The sequence below is a fragment of the Bradysia coprophila genome, assembly GCF_014529535.1.
Source record: "Bradysia coprophila strain Holo2 chromosome IV unlocalized genomic scaffold, BU_Bcop_v1 contig_144, whole genome shotgun sequence".
Lineage (NCBI taxonomy): Eukaryota > Metazoa > Arthropoda > Insecta > Diptera > Sciaridae > Bradysia > Bradysia coprophila.
Window position 1 is genome coordinate 2,362,783 of NW_023503373.1, and position 19,958 is coordinate 2,382,740.

The 19,958-nt window shown below is 34.9% G+C and overlaps 2 protein-coding genes across 2 annotated transcripts in view; both read right to left on the reverse strand.

The window, feature by feature from the left end:
- LOC119071187 (dipeptidase 1-like) overlaps positions 1 to 19,958 on the reverse strand; it is a 116,620-nt gene that overhangs the window by 15,699 nt on the left and 80,963 nt on the right. The window contains exon 3 of the mRNA XM_037175961.1: positions 3,191 to 3,551. Within this exon, the coding sequence (XP_037031856.1) occupies positions 3,191 to 3,551 (361 nt within the window). The remainder of the gene's footprint in view (positions 1 to 3,190; positions 3,552 to 19,958) is intronic.
- Positions 13,879 to 15,439, reverse strand: LOC119071287 (40S ribosomal protein SA-like). Its single transcript, XM_037176157.1, has 3 exons — positions 15,309 to 15,439; positions 14,698 to 14,949; positions 13,879 to 14,583 (listed from the first exon to the last, which is right to left on the reverse strand). The coding sequence occupies exons 2-3, from the start codon at positions 14,914 to 14,916 to the stop codon at positions 13,957 to 13,959; spliced, it is 846 nt and encodes a 281-aa protein (XP_037032052.1). The 5' UTR covers positions 14,917 to 14,949; positions 15,309 to 15,439; the 3' UTR covers positions 13,879 to 13,956.

Consider the following 19,958-nt stretch of genomic DNA (forward strand, 5'->3'; position numbering starts at 1 on the left):
AATGCGGCGGTTCGTTTCTTATTCAGCACTTTTGCATATTCACCGCTCGCATATCACTTTCTACAGCTCGACAGAAATTGCATTATATTCGTTCATTCCGTCGCGCACGATCAACCGTATCATACTCGTTTAGCGTAAGCAAATTTAGCGAAATAAATTAATTGTTAAGTTGATCCGTGAGTTTCATTTACGGAGTCGTACTCCGCATTGGTGACCCCGACGTGATTATAGTGAGCGTACGTTTCGTTGCAAATTTATTTGGAATAGCTACTGCCCGTCAGATGTCGCTAGCTGTCGATACGTTCTTGGACAATGGGTGTGCCACGCGGCTTCGTACACAATGGAGAAAAATTTCTTTCACTTTTGTGCAAATCGTCTCTTTTACCGGAATTCGTTCGAATTCAAAGTTCCTTTTTCAATTAACTCGCGACACCCTCCGTGAATAAACGCATTCCCGAACCATGCGTAAACGTCCGTAAATTGAAATCCCGATCGCTGTGCAATCTCAATTCGTCCCCGAAACAAACCGGTCACTCGCGTTTCACTTTCGATAAAACTTTCGATATTGACTTTCGACGCGGATTAACTTGTTCGAACGCGGGGTCACCAATGCGGAGTACGACTCCGTAAATGAAACTCACGGATCAACTTAACAATTAATTTATTTCGCTAAATTTGCTTACGCTAAACGAGTATGATACGGTTGATCGTGCGCGACGGAATGAACGAATATAATGCAATTTCTGTCGAGCTGTAGAAAGTGATATGCGAGCGGTGAATATGCAAAAGTGCTGAATAAGAAACGAACCGCCGCACAAGCTTACAGAAATCATTTGAGATTTATTGAGAATATCTTGGAAAGTCGAATACAAACAAACACTTTTTGGTCATATCTACCCGAGACGTTATGCCAATGACCTCATATTGGTGTCGAACTACGCGTCTTGTTAATAGCTTTCAGCAAAAAGAAAAATTCGTGAAATAAACTCGAATTTTCAAAAATTTGCTAAAAACAAGCATAAATGTTTATGGTGGTATCTCCCCGAGATTTTCGGCCACCGAATATGTAGCTTAAACGACGCGTCTGGTCAACTGGTTTACCGTCTGGTTTACTGAAATTGGTTTTCATTTGGCGAAAATATTTCGAAAAGTCTCAAAGTAGCTTGAGTTACCCATATACAGCGAACGACAAATCAATGATTCCTCTACTAACGAAATCCAAAAAATAATTTACATTTCCATTTACTAGCTGATATAAAGTAGAAAATATTTCCAGGCAAATTGTGGCGTTCATGATCTGTAATTAAATCATGCCAAAATGTTCAGCGTAAACCGTATTAGTGGTCTAGAAAGGCAACAAAGGCGATAGACTGTTACAATTTAATTGGATAGTGAAATTAGGTTTGAGATTAGAAATATCGATTTAATTGTAGTTTCGCACTTTATTCCACTCATAATATACAAACCAATTACTTTGGATAAATAAATTGACTCATTTCAACGACATAATGTATGCTCGCTTATGAATCAATACTGCCGAATTACCATTTCTGGTTGAACAACCTCGATGGTATAAGTTATATATTTTCGTTTTTGTTATGCACTTTATACCAAATTATAGATTATTTGTACAAACTTCTGAATGCATGGGAATTGTAGTGGATGAACTTTACCATATCTATTCATTTTTGTCATTGAACTTGAACTATAATTCTCTCTGAATGTACAATATTTCATATGGTAAGCTAACACATTTCTTCTGCAGACCATGTAATTCATATTTCCAATGTTATCGGTTTATTGAACATAGGAAAAACTAGAGCTACCGAATAGGGTGCCATCGCCCAAAACCTAATATTTTACACTAATATTTCACAGAAGCGTTTAAATTTAATTTCAAGCAATTTATAATTTAATTCAAAATTTTCATACGTCGTATATTCAAATTCAATTTTCCATTTGTGCACCAGCACACCACCACAATGCCAAACGCACAAATTATATTCGTGTTCGAACACGAATCGAACAGTATTTTCGCAATGAATTACAAAACTGACAAAACTAAACCGCAACCATTCGAAAATGGGTCATTTTCTTGTGAGAAACTTTGTGCTGGGATATTGCAAAGTTTCTCCTTCAGTTCCGTTTCGGAAAATTATGTATGATATTCTCTTGGTTCATAATATGAATATGGCACGTAGAAAATTAGGAAGTTTGTTTTATTAACGTTGAATTTTCAGCAAACAAAGAAAAATTCAAAGGAAAATCGTAAAAGAGGTGGAAAAACTTGTCTCGCATTGACATTTTTTTTGTTTATGACCTTTAGTATCTGAACAACGGAAAGTCTTCATCGACGTAGATTTCAGTGGGCGCCTTTTTTGTGTGTGGGTGTTCTTTCAAATGGAATTTTTTTTAATGATCAAAGTAACAATTTCGGCAACTCTTTAATGAAACGACAAGAGAAATTAAATCGGATGGGGAAGGTGGGGAACTTCAAAAGTTTTTGATGAGATCATTAATGAAATGCGTAAGATATTCTTTTACGAATGTTTTGCTTTTCGTAAATGAGGAAAATGGAAGAAAATAAAAGAGAATCCAATAAAAATGCAGCTGGATAAATTTACATAGAATTTGCATGGCATTAATTTTGATAATAGGCATCACAGTTCACAGTAGCTAATTTCTTCAGAATTTATTGTACAGAACATTTTTTAAATTTAATCATCTGTTTGTTGCTAGTACCAACAGTGTTGATGAATACTGAAACTAAGTAAGTGGCTTGAGTGGCTTCGTGAGCATCTGAGGAAAAATTCATTTACCCAGCCGATTCATTTTCTTTACAATCGATTCATTACACTCCCATCAATAGTTTAAAATAAGCGAGTAACAGACTGTAACCACTCTACTTCTACTGTCGATTGGACAACAAAGCTTTCGGGGCTTTTAAAAGGGATGTTTGTGTTTATCACAATATTTTTAAACTCCTTTCCACTCTTGAAAACTAACCATAAACTTTGGACTTCATAAAAACAGAAAATTTAGTTCACTTGAAAAGCTTTCCTGAAAAGCATTTTCCGTTGCCAACAACAAAGTAATTGAAAGGAAATAAACTTCATTTCAAGCCATACACGTTAATAGACAAATCATTTGAAATGAAATCTAAAGTTTTCTGTTGAATTTGAACACATACCTATTAGAGGTGTTTCACGAAGTAATCGTCGTACGATTTTCAATCGCTGGTCCTGTGACTCTCGATCTCCACTGTTCTCACTCCATATAAAATGTATAACTAGTATGCCAATAAGAGCACAAGAAATCAAGAAAAATATTGCCAAACATGTACAGAAACCGCATTTCCTGTTCAATTTTCGTTTTGTAATTTCTTTTTGCTGTGCACTGGGAGTGGTTGGGCTCGATGATCTGGATGGGAGCGGTGCTTTTTGATGCGTACTTATATCCAACGATTCTGAATTTGTTGATGGTTCGCGCAATGTCAATGGATGTCGGTTAGCGTGTTCCGTCACATCCGGTAAACCACCGAAACACGGAGTCTGAAAGTAAAAGAAAACAAACAGAAATTTATTACATTGCTGTGGTGTAGTTCAAAGCGAATAATTCCCTTGACTGAAAGTCATGGGTCTTACGGATGATAAACGCTCTAAAATGTTTGTCACACAATGTTCACTACTATGATTGAAAATACATGAATGTATGACCAAAAACCTTAAATGCAGAACATGTTTGTCACACTTTGTATATTCCTTGATAACACGATAACTCGAGTAATTTTCAATGGATTTCCAAAAACTTTTTTTGTTCGATGGGGAATTACATTCCTGAGGTTAACTTCGAAGATGGGTTATAAAGGACGGGTGATCTCTGAGATATTCTTAAAAGAATTTTTGTCTTGTCGCTTCATAATACGATAACTTGAGTAATTTTCAATGGATTTCCAAAAACTATTTTTTGTTCGACGGGGAATTACATTCCTGAGGTTAAGTTCGAAGATGGGCTATAACGGACGGGTGATCTCTGAGATATTACCAAAAGAATTTTTGTCTTGTCGCTTGATAACACGATAACTTAAGTAATCCTCAACGGATTTCCAAAAAAAATCCAGATTATCTGTCTAAATAATAGTCTCCTTATCATACGGAGTAATTTTCGACTTTCCAAGAAAATTTTGTTTGATAAGTACTGAAATAACTCGGGTTAAGTTCGTTAATGGAAAATACTGAAGTAATAATCTGTTATTTATTCCGAAAAGACTTTTATGTGTCATTTATTGTTGTCTATGCTAGAAAAAAAATCAACGAGTGTGAACTTTGCGGCCAGAGCGAAGCGAGGGCCGTAACCCACACGAGTTTCATTTTTGTTCAATACATATTGGAATATAATAAAGCGAATGCGCAATTTATAAGAAAATAAGAAGCGCGCAGATTCTCGTGAATTTAAGATTTCGTAACTTGACAGTTGTCATCTTAAAAGTTACGAATCGTATGGACATTCGCATTAAGGTGACAACTGGAATTCTTAAATTCACGAGAATCGGCGCCCAGAGTGCAGATTGTCGTATTTTCGTAACTTTAAAGAATTCGTAACTTGACAGTTCTTGTAGGATTTTATACACGCAACCGTCAAGCTACGAATATTTATTCAGTCAGTCAAGGGACCTGACCCACCAATAAGGTGGGGCCTAGTAATTGGTTTACAAGTACTAAGAAACGGTTCACTTTTATCTGTAACGATTTTCACACTTTCACTACATCTTATCACCAGTTTACACCGTTCCTATCATTCGTTTCGCACATTTTAAAGTATGTTCGTTTAACTTTCGCTTGTGCCAACAAAAGTTTAACTTTTTGATTTCTCAGTGCAAACAAAATTCGAAATCTGCTTTGGTATTCCATTCAGCTACAAATCTCATAATTTATATCACCAATTTGAATGAGTTATTTCACAATTGCGTACGAATAAATTATTTGAATTTCATACAACACAGAAAATTACAGCTTCTACATTTCGAATGCTATCCACATAAAACATAATGGATTTTATTTGCCACCAAAATTGTTGTTAGCAAAAATGTGGCAAACCACCGAAACCAATGAACAATAAACCATTTTAATTTTACACATCAAAAGTTGGATCGATACAACAAACTGTAAATTTGAAGTTAGATCACATCATCACTAAAATGAAATGGAAACCTGAAATGTAACTAACACAAACTGCATTTAGGTCAGTTAATTTTAAGGTAAATATTTTGTAAATTGAACTCATCCAACGAATTCGTGCGAAATTAAATGCCAGATGAAGATAGTATTCTGAGAACTCACTTCTTGAATTATAAATATGTCTTAGAAAAGGTACTCGATGCTGAAATGATGTGGCCTAATTTGAATTGATTAAATCAGCGACCAAAAAAGATTGAAACAAAAAAGGTGTCTTACAAATTGCTGTGTTCTGAATCGGCACGAATGATATGAGTATCAGTTGCTCTTACTGACTTAACCACTTAAATAAATTATTCATGTAAATTTCGCTGTTTTATTTATTATTTTTAGGCGACAAGATTGCTTCCCCGTACATGACACTCAGTTCCTGAGTGTTAAAATGTAAATTATAAATTAATTTAAATTCAAATTAACGTCGAAAAATAGCATCGTGTCGATCCGGTTTAACTTTATGTTTTACAAACCATGAATTTATAATCGCATATATAGAGAATTAATTTTATAAGGATTAAATAACGTTAACATTTTCTTCGTACATGTCGTGTGTGTGCTCATAGAAATATACAGCACGCCATTCACTCCGTTTAAATTCAAATTTATTTATTCATTCACCATATCATACACTTTCATTCAATTTCCAATTTAACTTTTGAAATGTACACCTCACCATTTGACGAAAATTCGCTGGGATGCATTTTGAATTTTACAACTCCATCTATTTCAAATTAAGTATGCTAATTCGTTTGTGTATGCTTTATGCTTATAGAGGTATAATATAAACAACATATGCTTCGTATGGTCTTTTTACCCGTACAAAATTTTAAGAACTGACGCTTTGATTTAGAGTTTTGGAATGTAAGCCGAACTTTTGTATACAAAACATGTATTAATGAGGTACTGCATCACCATAGATTTCTATATCATAATATCGTCATCACTTCTTTTATTGTCATACTCGTCCAGAATCTAGGGCTTTGTAAATATACTCTATTTGAAACAAAGCATGTTGTTGGACTCAATGGAGGTACCATAGTACGAGTTATTTAATAAAGTAGGACCGTACGACCAACCACTGCTGTGAATAAAAAGAAACACAATGACCATTTCATACAGTTTTCGTTGAATTATGTTGTATTATAAAATGCAGATATTTGTCACATTTTTCTGTACGTAACTATAACGTAGTGCGATGTCCACTCACTCGTAAAAGCTTGAATTCCGATAAATAGTCAGGCCCCTTTCTCAGGCCCGTAGCTAGAAACCATTTCTCAGACATCCCAGAGACAGCCCCCACTAGCCCCCCCGTAGCTACGGGCCTGCCCTTTCTTGACGCTGTATCGTCACTTCCGGTAAGAAGTGGAAAATAGAACTTGTTTAACTAATAAATTAGTCTTCCCTCCTACATACGAGTAACTGACAGAAATTTCTAGTTTGAATTTAATGAGCATGACATTAGAGATTTCAAAACTTAGAATTCAAATAAAGCTTTTGAATTGATGTCTAGATAACGACCACGCTACCGACTATTCGAATTAGTAGAAGAAGCATGCCTTTCAGTCATCCGAAAATTTGAAATTTTATAATTTATTTTTGGATGTGAAGTATTTTAAACAGATTCTTTTACTTCATTTGTTTGAACATACATTTTCCTTTATAAGAACCAAAGGAGCTCTATAGCAATCGCAAAAATTTGGAGCTGTGTCGAAAAAGTGTGGTCTGTCGGTCTATTGGCCTATGGGAGGGGAGAAAATGTCCCCTCTCGTTTTTTAGACATTTTCTCCATCGAACTGACACCTCGTTTTTGTTTTGAAAAATGTTAAAACAAAATGTTTATCAACCTCACACATGTAAAAAAAACTGAAAGAAAATTAGATATTCCAATGCAAGCGATTCATTAATTTCTCATTTATCATGCTTTTGTATTTAAACCTATGATTATCTGAACTATAAAAATGCACTATCTGTATCCATTTTCTAAAAATGATTTTCCACTCGGGTGAAATGCACACAAGTTTTTCTCATTACGCCAGCGTTAATCATATTTATTTCTGCATAGCATTACATTCATAATTCTAATCTATTTACGAACAGCATTTTCATCTACTTATAATCAACAACTCAATATGAGATCATGATATAAATAAGACAGTCGGGGGGTTTTAATCATCCCAAAAACAAGACATGTTTTTTCGCTGAAAATTATTTGAAGCAAGAAAATTTCACAGCCAAATACACAGCCGCGTCAAAGAGGAAAGCACGTAAATTGAAATGAGAAAACGAAAAGAATTTTTTCTGAATTTTTTATGGTGTTTTCATATTATAATTTTATAATTGAATGCTTTGATAAAACTGTAAGGCGCCATACATTTCATTAGGATGAGCGGAATGGCACAGGTGGTGTGTATGAATAAGGTACATTAATTTACGATAGCTCTAACGTCTTTCACAAAATTAACCGATATTCTAAAAACGAAATTCCGCCAACTCATCTACAACTTCTTATGGCAAAAAGCTTTTCTTCAATGTGATCCACCCTACAAAATACAATTACGTGGGTGTATGAGTAACACAGGACTTATCTTTGCTTAAATAACAATACGATGGATGGATACGAACTGAATGCGATATCAAGTGTGTTTGTAATTAGAATTTAAAGTCAAGCTTTACATAAAGCATCATGGCATTCGGTATATTCAATAAAACCGGTAAAAATGTGCACGGCAGGTGAGAATTCAACGAAGAATGAATAATTGTATAAAGTCAGGAGGGCTATAGACAGACGTGTACACAATCGTATTGAATTCTAATGGGATGTGAGTTCCAAAGTGACACCACTTAGTATGTGAACGTATTAAACTTCTTTAATCTAGTCGTTGGTATTTTTCGTGTTGATTGTTTTTTGTGGGCTAGGTTGCGATGTAGAATGCTAAGCTTGTCGTACGTGTAGGAGTGTACAGTGAATAGTTGATGACTATGAATGAGAAATTTATGTCTTCAAGTATTAACATTCAAGGAACTAGAATTAAATTTTAATTGCTGCTGTAGGGCATACTGCAGACACAATTTTTTCCCAAGATTTGAATAGCATTGTAACTGAACGAAAAAATAAACAGAAATTCTGATTCATCTTTCTAGTTACTTAGTCCAAAGTTTAAAATCCTCAATGTTATGCATACTGTATGTGTAAAAGTTACGACATTGGACTTTTTGTCATGTCGATATAAATTCCATCCCAGCTTAAGCAAACTTTTGAATGTATTTGAAGAGCGTAAGACATTTTTTGTTTAAAAAAAAAATCCTTCTGTTATTTTAACACAAAAAAAATCTGTAACTTTAAGAAATTGCAAAGTTAACCGTGACGTAACTACATCCGATATTTTAAAATTTACCAACTTTTCGTTACACATTGCAGAAGTAACTTTTAGAAACTAAATGTTTGTTGAAATTTGATGTTATTTTACGGAATGTTTAATATGTAAGTCCAAAATTGTTTTATAAAGTTTTTGCTTTGCAACCACACGACGTATCCTCATATCACATACCGTAGGTTCAATTATTGATAACTTTTGATAGAAAAATCTACCATTCTTTCATTCCTGAAACACAAATTGATTGTCCGTCTAACTAAATAAAATAATCAACACCCCCGAAACGACGGTAACAAATGTGAAACAAAGAATCGGTTTAAAATATTAATGGAGGGATCTCATAAACTATGTGATGAAAAAAAAAAAAATCTCCAGCCAGCTAACACACCATCAATAAAATCAATGATCCCAAATTGACGTTTATTGATATGAATTGCGGCAGGAAAATTTAACGAAATAATTGTCTGACAAATAAATCGATTGCGAAGGGCATGATTTCGGAAATTGGTCTCTATATTCTCTAGTGATTTATACAATATCATACAGATTATGGACGAAATGAAGGGGGATAATAGGATTGATTTAAAACAATAACGTTTTAATTTAGTTTGTCTTACCATTAATAAATGGTATCACTGGAAAATTACCTTTCCGACGGGAACGAAATCTTTCAAAGACTTTCGGTTGTTAATAAATACGACCGAGAAAGTAATGTAAAACGAACGAAATTAAGTCTCAAAACGTTCATTGTACGAAATCAAGCAGCTTTACCTGTTGAGTGCTCATTTAAAAGTTAATAAAGTATTAATTAGGTAGAATTTCCGCAAAAGTTTTGTTCTTGCATTTAACATTTAATAAGTTTAACCAGCGAATATTGCACAAGTGTGTGTACTTTCGAACGTAATGAAGACTTAATTTAAATGAAAGCTCTACTCGTATGCTCAAAATCCGCAGGAACGAGCATATAAATATAATCAGCGCAAAATGGTAAAATAACATTTATTTTTGAATTCGAATTCAAGCTGTAATTATAATTTGCAACAAAAGCTTGCGCTCAACTTTTAACGATGTTATCATTTTAATTGGTAATTGGTTTCGTAAGGAATATCTGGCGCGAATTATTATAAAAACGAAAATGGAAAATTGCATTGTTTAGTTTTTGGTATTTTGTGCATTTATGATTTTCAATTGTACGTAGATATGCGGCAAACTACAGTATTATGTATAGGGAATGTAGATTGGTTGTTACATGGTTGTAGTAGTGGGTTCATTCTGAGAATTAAATTACCACCAACCCACAAACGGTTTCTATGGCGACGCTAAGCGCATTATCAAAATTTCAATTCTCAGTTCAAAAAAGTTTTATTTTCCTCCCCATTAAAATCGAAATCATTATTTTATGGCTGCGTCAATCTGAATCGACGAATTTCTACCTGCTGCGAATCACCCATTGTGCAACAAACAAAAAATTAAGAAACAAAGTTAATATAAGCTTGCAGTCGCTGGCAGCGTCACCATTTAAGTCTATGACTACATTTTGTTAGACTCGATTACGAGTGAAATAGAAACTGGCCTTGAGAAACTGGCCGATACCACCCCTAAATGTTAGACGTTTATGACGTAAGATGGCGTTATATCTGTTGTGTATACTAAAGATCGTTGATAGATTGCTTCAGCATTTAAATACGATAATTAGTTGCTTGCTAGAGGGAGATCTACTAGTCTAAACTAAGACTCGGAACAGGTCAGGTATCCCGTGCTGAGACTGAAATTCAAGTTCACCTGACAATATCTGAAGTCAGAATTTACCTGAAATCAAAAGAAATTCAGTTAAATCAAGTGAGTTTTCATGTTTACCTGAAATCTGACCTGATTTACCTGAATTTTATTGGTCTTCAGATCAGGTCAGGTAGATATTCAATTCAGGTACTATACGGCTCTGATCAGATTCGAAGGTAATGTGAGCTTCAGGTTTCAGGTCGAGCCTTAGAAGACATCCATTTTGTTTTGACTACTGGGCTAGTAACAACATTCCATTAATCAAATTTCCAAGCAAGTACGTAATCTACTATTGTCGCCTGCTATATAAATGTCAACTGTTTGTTATGGAGGAAAATGTGTGGCTGTATTATGTGAACGAACAACAATTCAATTTACATCAATTTCAGCTCACATTTATTTTCACTGAACAACAATAGCATCGGAAAGAATTATCTGAAACAATTTATCATTTATTCGAAAATGTTTCATGAACAGTTTGCAGCTCCTATCCGAGCTCAAAGTTTCCATTCACTCTGAAGCTAAAGATTTATTTTGTGGCCCAAAAATTTTCGTTCTCATTTAATATCGCAGAAAGTTTCCTGTAATTAAAGTCAGTTGTAGAGCATTGGATGAGCTAACTTTATGAATTGTAATTGCGGAAACAAAAGTCTCTTTTGTTTTCCGGGGAAATATAAACTTTCAATATACACAAAAGTAGTTTTTTTTTTGTTTTTAGTATTTCTAGATACACCGTATACCGTATCGATAGATTTTTGTTATACCTTCAATTAAATGTAAAGGAACGGAACGTATAGATTGAATAAATAGAACAAAAGTTTTGCCAAGTAATAGATGAAGCCAAGTTTTTCTGTAATTTATTAATTGAATGGCATCATTTCACCAATAACTGTGAAAGTAAAGCTATATGTATGTTGGTTAAGTAAGTTTGCCGATTTGTTTTTCCGTTAATTATGAGGTCGTGAAATGGAAACACAACGTATAGTTTTGCTGCAGTAGTTTGTATATTTACGGTTAGTACGAATTTTACTGCATTGTCACAGGGGTACATACCTTCAAACTTTTGTTTTTAGCAACAAATTATGTGTAAAATGACTTAGGGTAATCGTACCAATGCTCGGACAAGAATGAGTTCTCGGACACCTATTGATCTTTCATTCATAAACTTTTTCTTATGAATAAGAGAACAATAGGTATCCGACGGCTCATTCTTGTCCGAGGATCGGTACGCTCACCCTACATTACTGTATGAAGTCCCATACTAAATAGCCTTAAAATACTCTCAGTGGCTGTCGTTCTCTCGACAGTTTTTTACGTAAAATAAGGGCTGTATCCCTGTTATGTGACCACGGACACGGGATTAAATCAAATAAAATTACGTAATTTCATAGAATTTTTCCTTTAGACGCAAATGATGAAAAAAAAATCTAACGAGCCAAATCATATTATGTAAAGAAAATACCGTGAGATTTTTCCGCGCATTTCTTTTTTATTTAATGTAAAAACACAAATCTTGTTATTTCCATAGCATTAATGGAGTAGGAGATTAGATTTGTACACGAATTTATGTTTAATGACCTTTAAAATTAATGAGAACATCGACAGACACCAACAAAATCGTATTTTACTTGTATATGTAAAGAGAAGAAGAAAAAAAAGAAAACAAAATAATCCTCTGAATATAATTACAAATTCATTAGACTTAGGGGCTCATATTAAAATGTACAAACAACTAACTTATTCTCCATGGATGCTCTGTTTTATCGTGCACATAAACTCCTGTAAACATCTTAAATTTTCCGTGAATAAGTACAGCGAAGAGAATGGCGATTTTTCTAAATATAGCAACGCAAGAATAAACATTTTGTCACATTGAGATGTAAAGAAAACTTATCAATAGAAAAATCATCAAGAGAACGTAGGAGATCGCTGAGACGTTTGCCCCGTACGTACCCTGATACGTGAACACACATATAAACACGAATAGTATAAACCGTATAAACCTCTTTCTGCAACGGCGCTGCGAAAAGTGAACTTTTTACTGCGTCGTTTGGGTGACGTTCGATGGATTTTTCATTATGTCACTCATTTGAGTAATTATTATGCAACTTGTTGCGAAATAATTACATTATACCATTCAAATGAGTGGCATAATGAAAAATCTTGCGAAAGCAGGTAAAATGTATGCTGAAGGTAGAGTAATGTTTTGCGTTTCAAAAGTTCACTTTTCTCGCTTGTTGCAGAAAAAGTTGCATGCAACACGTTGCCTAATAGATATTTCTGCAACGGCGCTGCGAAAACTGAACTTTTTCATGCGTGATTTGGGTGGCGATCGAGGGGTCTTTTTTCTCTGGTTTTCTATGTTCTGTTTCACTGGTGGTGAAATGGATTTTCATATATGCTTTTCGTCACTAGTGGTGAAATGGATTTACTTTTCACCACTCCTTCTGAATATCTGAACCATTAACAGTGAATAAAAATTCTGCGCTGACCAAATTTCGAGCCACTCAGCATCATAATATGCAAAAGTTGCAAACTTTAGATGCCTCTGTGGCATAAAACGTTTTATGCAACTCGCTGCAAATTACTTTATTAGGCTCACGATGTGTATTATGACACGCGGCCTGCGGCCACATCTAGTGTCTAATAAAGCACTTTGGACTTGATGTCACAAATAACTATTTTGGTTGTTTGGTTGGCTGTTATTCACTGCAACACGTCTAACAACGGATAAATCTGAATTTCGATTGATTAACGCTTAAACAGTTGTATAATTCGTGCAAATAATTACAGCTGGATCTCACACTCTAAATAGATAGAAAAAATTGCGCATAGAGCAAGTACAATCGTCGAAAGTCCTAAGCGAACGCTGCAGACTGAAACACTTTTCCGGAGACCCTATTTTGTGATCGAAGGTTTTCCCCTTACTATCCGCTTGCCGAGTCGATCACTTTTTGCATACCTGTTCGTGTTCACTGAGTAGAGTTACCTTCTCTAAACTTCAAATTAATTAAAGTCTAGTTGAAATCTAACCCTACGTGTGAAATATCCCCCCTCATGCACTTTCATGTTTGAAACTGTCTACCAGTCAGTTTCAAGTTGTAACTTACAACTGAATTCAACTTGATACACTAAGAGACATCCCGAGATTATTCCGTTTCCTTGTCGTTTAGGCTGCACCGTACAATGAATTTAACAATTTTAAATGGGATTGATCATAACAAACATAACTAACGAACACAAATAAACTGAATTGAGTGTGATCAATCGTGCGTCTATAGACGATATTGTCAGAAAAGCAAGTTGTATGGGATGAAAAATGGTTTTCTGCATAAATCAGTTACATAACCATTGTTTACTTAATACTCGTTGCACCGTCTCGTTCCGTTTAAAATGCTGAGTTTCTTATCGAATGGATTTTCATTCTCCGTAAAAGTCAACGGACCAAAGCCATATATGATTCGTAATATAGGTCGTCAACGAAAGACATTATCCTTGTTATTTGCAAACTTTATTATACATCCATGTCTCTTGATGTACACGTAAAATTCACACATAAACCTGTGAGACATTTAAAATTTCTCAACACCACCACCCCAGATTATAGGTGCACTATTATCAACTGCAACAATTTGATCTTCATCAACCCCGTCGTTCCAGTCGTCAGCTGGAATAAAAACTCTACGTGGTGGAGGTAGCACTTCATCCCAACTCTCCGGCTCGGCAACCTGTTGAACAAGTGGAAGAGGTTCTTGAATAGCTGCTCTAGCCTGAGCTTCTTCTTTCTCTGCCTCCTCAGGTTCGCGATAGAAGAACAGATCGACTTCGGTGCTCCATTCTTCGTTTCGTGGAATGCGTCCACGCAATCGCAACACTTCACGCGCTAATAACCACCACATCAAACCGATCGAGTGATAACCCTTGGTATTACATGGAATGGCAATGTCGATGTATTTCAATGGACTGTCGGTGTTGCAGAAAGCGATGACTGGTATGTTAACATACGAAGCCTCGATGATGGGCTGATGATCCGTGAATGGATCGGTGACGACCAATAGGCGAGGTTCACGGAATTCACGTTGGATTTGATTGGTGAATGCACCAGGTGTGAAGCGACCAGCAATCGGGGTCGCCTGACAGTTGCTAGCGAATTTAAGGACTGCACGTTGTCCACTCAAACGAGATGAGATGACGAACACCTGTAAACGACCGATTAGATTAGATTTTGCTGAAGATTTCGACACAATGGAGGCCGTAGAGTGGCGAGTGGAATCATCAAAGATAACATAGCATATCCAAGTTTATCGACTTACATCTTGAGGATGTTCAATCGCCGCAATAGCACGAGCTGCCAGTAACAATTTTTCCCATGTACGTCCCAAATTGATGATATGAATACCGTCCACGCGTCGCTTGTACACATGTTGTTCCATTTGGAAATTACATCTGTTCGATCCCAAATGAGTGGTGGCGGATAACATTTTTGTGATATCTGACACAGTCAGTGCAAAGCTTTCCAATCCTCCCGACATAGTAACGCTTTGGAATTTAGAGCTACGATTAACCTGTATAAGCGTAGTAGAATTTGGGTTATGTTTTGCATTCCGTTGCTGCTAATTTTTTTAATCAAAGAAACGGCAGAATTTTAGGACAAATTGCACATTTCAGAACAACACGAACAATAATACGCACAAAACTTGTTGAAATATTAACCTAAAATATAATCCTATTTATCATAAAGACATGATGCACGTGGCCACACAGGAATTATTCAGAATTGATAACTATTGTGGTTGTTATCACACTTTTAGCATCGATTTTATCGTGAATTTAGTTATTTAGCTAATCGTTGTCACGAAAATACACAAAACATTCATTTATGTTGGCCATCGCTGCCGATTTACATGAATACAAACATACTTACGTCTGATGCCACTGGAAGGTAATTTTGAAATGGACGAGTGCATTATACGGTTACGTAAATTAAAAATCTCACACATGCAGCATGGTCTGTACGGTCTGGCCACACTTTGTACGTAACATAATTGTTAAGAGCGCTCACCCCTTGGCAATTTTCTAGCCTACATTTGTGCGCAAAAATATTCGTTTTTTTAATGATTTCTCTGAACGAAAATCTTTTTTTGAAAAAGTAAAACCATTAAAGCATGCAAAAATGTGTTACTTTTAAGGGAAAAATTGGTTTGTGGTCGATAACTTAAAACACTTGGAGAAACATTTGCAAAACACATAAATTTACACATTTGCAAAGGTTTCTCCGAGTGGAAAAAAGATTTTGGTTCAGAGAAATCTTCAAAAAACGAAAATTTTTGCGCACAAATGAAGGCTAGAAAATTGCCAAGGGGTGAGCGCTCTTAAATGGTCAGACAACTTCGTATACCTAACGCGCACGTAAACCTAGTTAATATGTAACCAGGCCTCCCACTAAATTTTGCCCTGTCCGAAATTCGGACATTTCGGACATTTCCAGAAAAAATTTCGGACAAATGTTTTCCAGTTTTCACTAAAGAATCGCAATAGGAATTGTCTGTGAGACATTTAAAATCATTCCCTCACCAAATTTCAACGTTTTATATCAGCAGAATTTGGTGACAAATTCTAAACTCAAAAATTTGTTTGGAGTATATTTTGACGTTACATGAATTGATCATTAGCTGGTATATAGGACTTGAAAAATGTTTTAATAAAAGTATTGTTAAATTTGAGGGTTAACTGAAACCTGGCTGAAAATATTTAAAAAAGTAAGAAAAAGTTTTAGAACGGCTTTCTTCAAATAAAACTAGTTGAACTTCCAGGCAACATACTTTTTTACCGCAGACGACTTCAATTCCAAAAATTTTGTACTAATGCTTAGAAATGTATTTTACTTTAGCCTTTTTTTGTAGCCTTTCTCTCACTAGTGAAAACCCTTTCCCTCGCTCGTAAAGTAAAACGCCATACTATACAGTTTAGTAATGTACTATTGTTCGCACTTCAAATTTATGCTAGATGCCTAATACGTCGACCTTCAAAACATCAGTCGTATTTTTACTTTTCGAAGCTCGATACGCCACAGGCAGGCAAATTTTCTATTTAGTTCCAAGTAACTTAAAAAATTCGACAATATCGATAGTTCCCTTACTGAATAAAAAATCTTTACAAATTTGTCAATATAGGAATATGGGATGGAGAGTTTTTTTGAATTAGACTGCCATCAGAAGTTAAAGTTATCCTGAAGAAACCAGGAGAGCGTGTCTATCTCATCGATTATTAAAATATCTATGTGAAGGCTCGGATTGTGACGAGTGAAATGAAAGTAGTTTAAGTTAAGGGCGGCTCGCCGGTTCGCTGATGGTAAATTTTAAAATCTGTAAAATCGTCTATCAGCGGACGCCTGAGTTTCTATGGTGAACGAAAAAAAACTTGCTGGAGACGATAGAGCGTGAAAAACTATGGAACAAATCCGTTGTTGGCGGAAAAATTGTTTTGATAGCGGAGATTGCCGTAGAATATGGGTTTGAAAATGCAGACCTCCGCCAATTGCAATAGTTTTGTATGACCAGTTACCTCAGATCAAATTTTTAACACTTTGAGGCAATAGAGGAAGGATCAGTCTAATGCCTGAAACTACGATTTTTTCTTGAAACTAGAGTTTTCAGTCTTAAAAATTGTAACTCAACAGACCGTTATTGGCGGAATCTGCCCTTAACAAATTCAGTAACGATTTAATCAAAATCGTTTTTAGTAAAACACTTATTTAATTAGCGAATGACTGTTGTTGACTGATGGACGAATCTTAATTCAAATAATTCAAAGGGTTGTACATATGTACATATGTACGTAAAATTAATTTACTCCCTCATCTATGTTGATATAAATTTTAAGACAAAGAATTGGTACAAAGGCGATTTTTTTTTGTAGAGTCTTTTATAAGTTTCAATATTTAAATCCGGTCAGATCTTGAAGAAAATTTTGGACATTTCGGACATTTCGGACAAATGTATAAAATTTCGGACATTTCGGACATTTCGGACAAGTGGGACGCCTGAACCAGGGCCTATTTTATAAAAAAATTCTTTTCGAGACTTTGAGGTTTTTCGTTGTTGCAAAATTATCAAAAATTGACTCTGAGGATTTTTGTTAAGTTTTTTTGTTAAACCAATAAATGAATTTCTGAGGCTCTTTAGTGAAGTTATTTCCCAACCTTGGAAAGCTGATGCCTTTTATCGTTGTAAAAGTTGTCAGAAATTAATTTTGATGTTCTTTTTTTTTTGCAGATTTTGTAACCATAGAAGTAGAATTTTACAAAAAATTCAAAAAATCTTACATCTCGAAAACCTTCGGTTGACTTTATATCCTAGTTTCGAAAAACGATTCTCAGTTTCAGTACATTTTTCAATTTTAGAATTTCTACGAACAGGAACAGGTATAGTCATTTTCATGTATTACGATTGAGCTAGAACCCGTGAAATTTTCTAAAATCTAGCGTCCACAACAGATACTTAATAGTGTCTGTCTTGGCGTATTATAGCCCGAATGAAGTGACTCACCTCGTTCGGACTATATAATACGCGAAAATGCCTACAACCCGCTTGCCAAGACTGATACGCACATTATTTTTCATGTATGGACTGAAAACCCGAGAAAATTTCTGCAAAGCCCCGAAACATGAAAATAACTTTTTCGTATTCGACCAAATTTTGAGAGAGGAAAATATGACTGAAAAATATAAAATTTCATAATTTGGCCATAGCGTAGAACATAGCACTGAACCAAGCACGACAACAAATTTTTTAATTGACATTTGGTATCTCTGATCTGTCACAAAATAAATTTAATTTTTTGAACCGCCACAGTATACATTAAATGAGAGCCTCTAAAGGGGCAAACTTTTTAAATTTTTAGTTCACTTTAAACTGTAGGCACGTAGGTATAAAGGTTGTCAAATATTATTCTTTAAATAAAGTCAATATACAAATAGATAAAACATTTAATTATCGAAACCAAAATACTTTCAACAACTAGCGCATGTGTGTCCAAAATATAGTAAATCGGTAACTCTCATCTTTTATAATGACAACACAGGCTCTCTTGAAAATCGGTCCTAGTGCTTGGTTCAGTGCTGTGCGTAGTACAATTGTTGCTGAAAATAGTATTTCAGCAAAAAATAATGAAATAGCTATGGCTAGATGAGAACATATTCTTTCCAGAAAGATGCTAATATGACGACTGGGACGTCGTTTCGAAACGGTCCAGTCGCTATATTAACATCTCTCTGATTCTTCCGTTAACATACTCGGAAATCGATGAAAAACCTAGACGACCCTAGCTCAGGAAGCGAATCTAGCTCATCGAAATATGTCCATTTTCAAGCTTGAAGTCGTTTACCTTTTAGCAAAATCGGAAAACATGTATGCTCGCTGAGCATTGCTCAGGGGAAATAAATAAACAAACAAACAAAATAATCCTCTAAAAATAATTACAAATTCATTAGACTTAGAGGTTTAAATTAGAATGTTCAAACAACTTACTTATACTCCATGTTATATTTATTCTGCTTTACCGCTCACATAAACTCCATAAACGTCTTCAATTTTCCGTGAATAAATATAGCGTAGAATGGTGATTTTTTTTCTCCAAATATAGCACAAATATACATTTATCACACGGAGATGTATATAGAGCAAACTTGCCAATATTTTGAAAGAAAAAAAATATGCCGACGAACGGTATTTTATGTAAAAAAAAGTTTCAAATAAAAGTAGTCCAATTTTAGATATCAAAAGATTTTATTAAAGCAACGAAAGTCAACTAGAAGCCACTTGGGGGTCGTTGAAAAAGTCTCAATTCTCCCCCCTACACAGAAGAAGTTGTTTGTTGGAAAACTTTTTGATACGATTTATGTAAACTGATGGGGGATTTTAGAATGGACACAGCTCGTTGGATTTAGAGTTTTAGTATTCTTTTCGTTTCTATGTTACTCTCTGTTTTTTTTTAGCAAAGATATTTTATTAGAATAACATCAATAACTCGATGTATGTACAAGAGTTTCAACCAATATTTTATCAACAACATCAATACATTTTCGTCGTGCCAGCAAGTTGATGTTTTTTTCCCAGTAATTTATAAGATTGTCTTTCAGATGAACAAGAAGAAGTTATGTTGATTTACAGGTGCTAAACGTTGAACAATATTCGATAAAAACTTTGCCGCTCCTTATCATTTGTTTACATAAGACTCCAGTAGTTTCACAAATTGGATAAAGTTGGCAAGCAGAAATTTATAACAACATTTAAACCATAAAGCGATTCATAGACCTTGTTTATTTTATAAATTATTGATGTGCTGGGAGTTTGTGGTTGTGATTTTCAAACTATGATTAAACTATAATAATGATCTATGCTCGAACGTTCAAGTAATGTAATAGGGTTGTCTGTGGTGTTGTCAGTATATAAATTGATGCAGCAGTTGCGGCCCCAAAAACCCCAAATTGAAGTTATTTCCAGTTAATTACACACTCCATACAAAGTTTGAAGGAAAATCTGAAGTGTATGTGGTTCAGCCCCGGTTGTTGAGA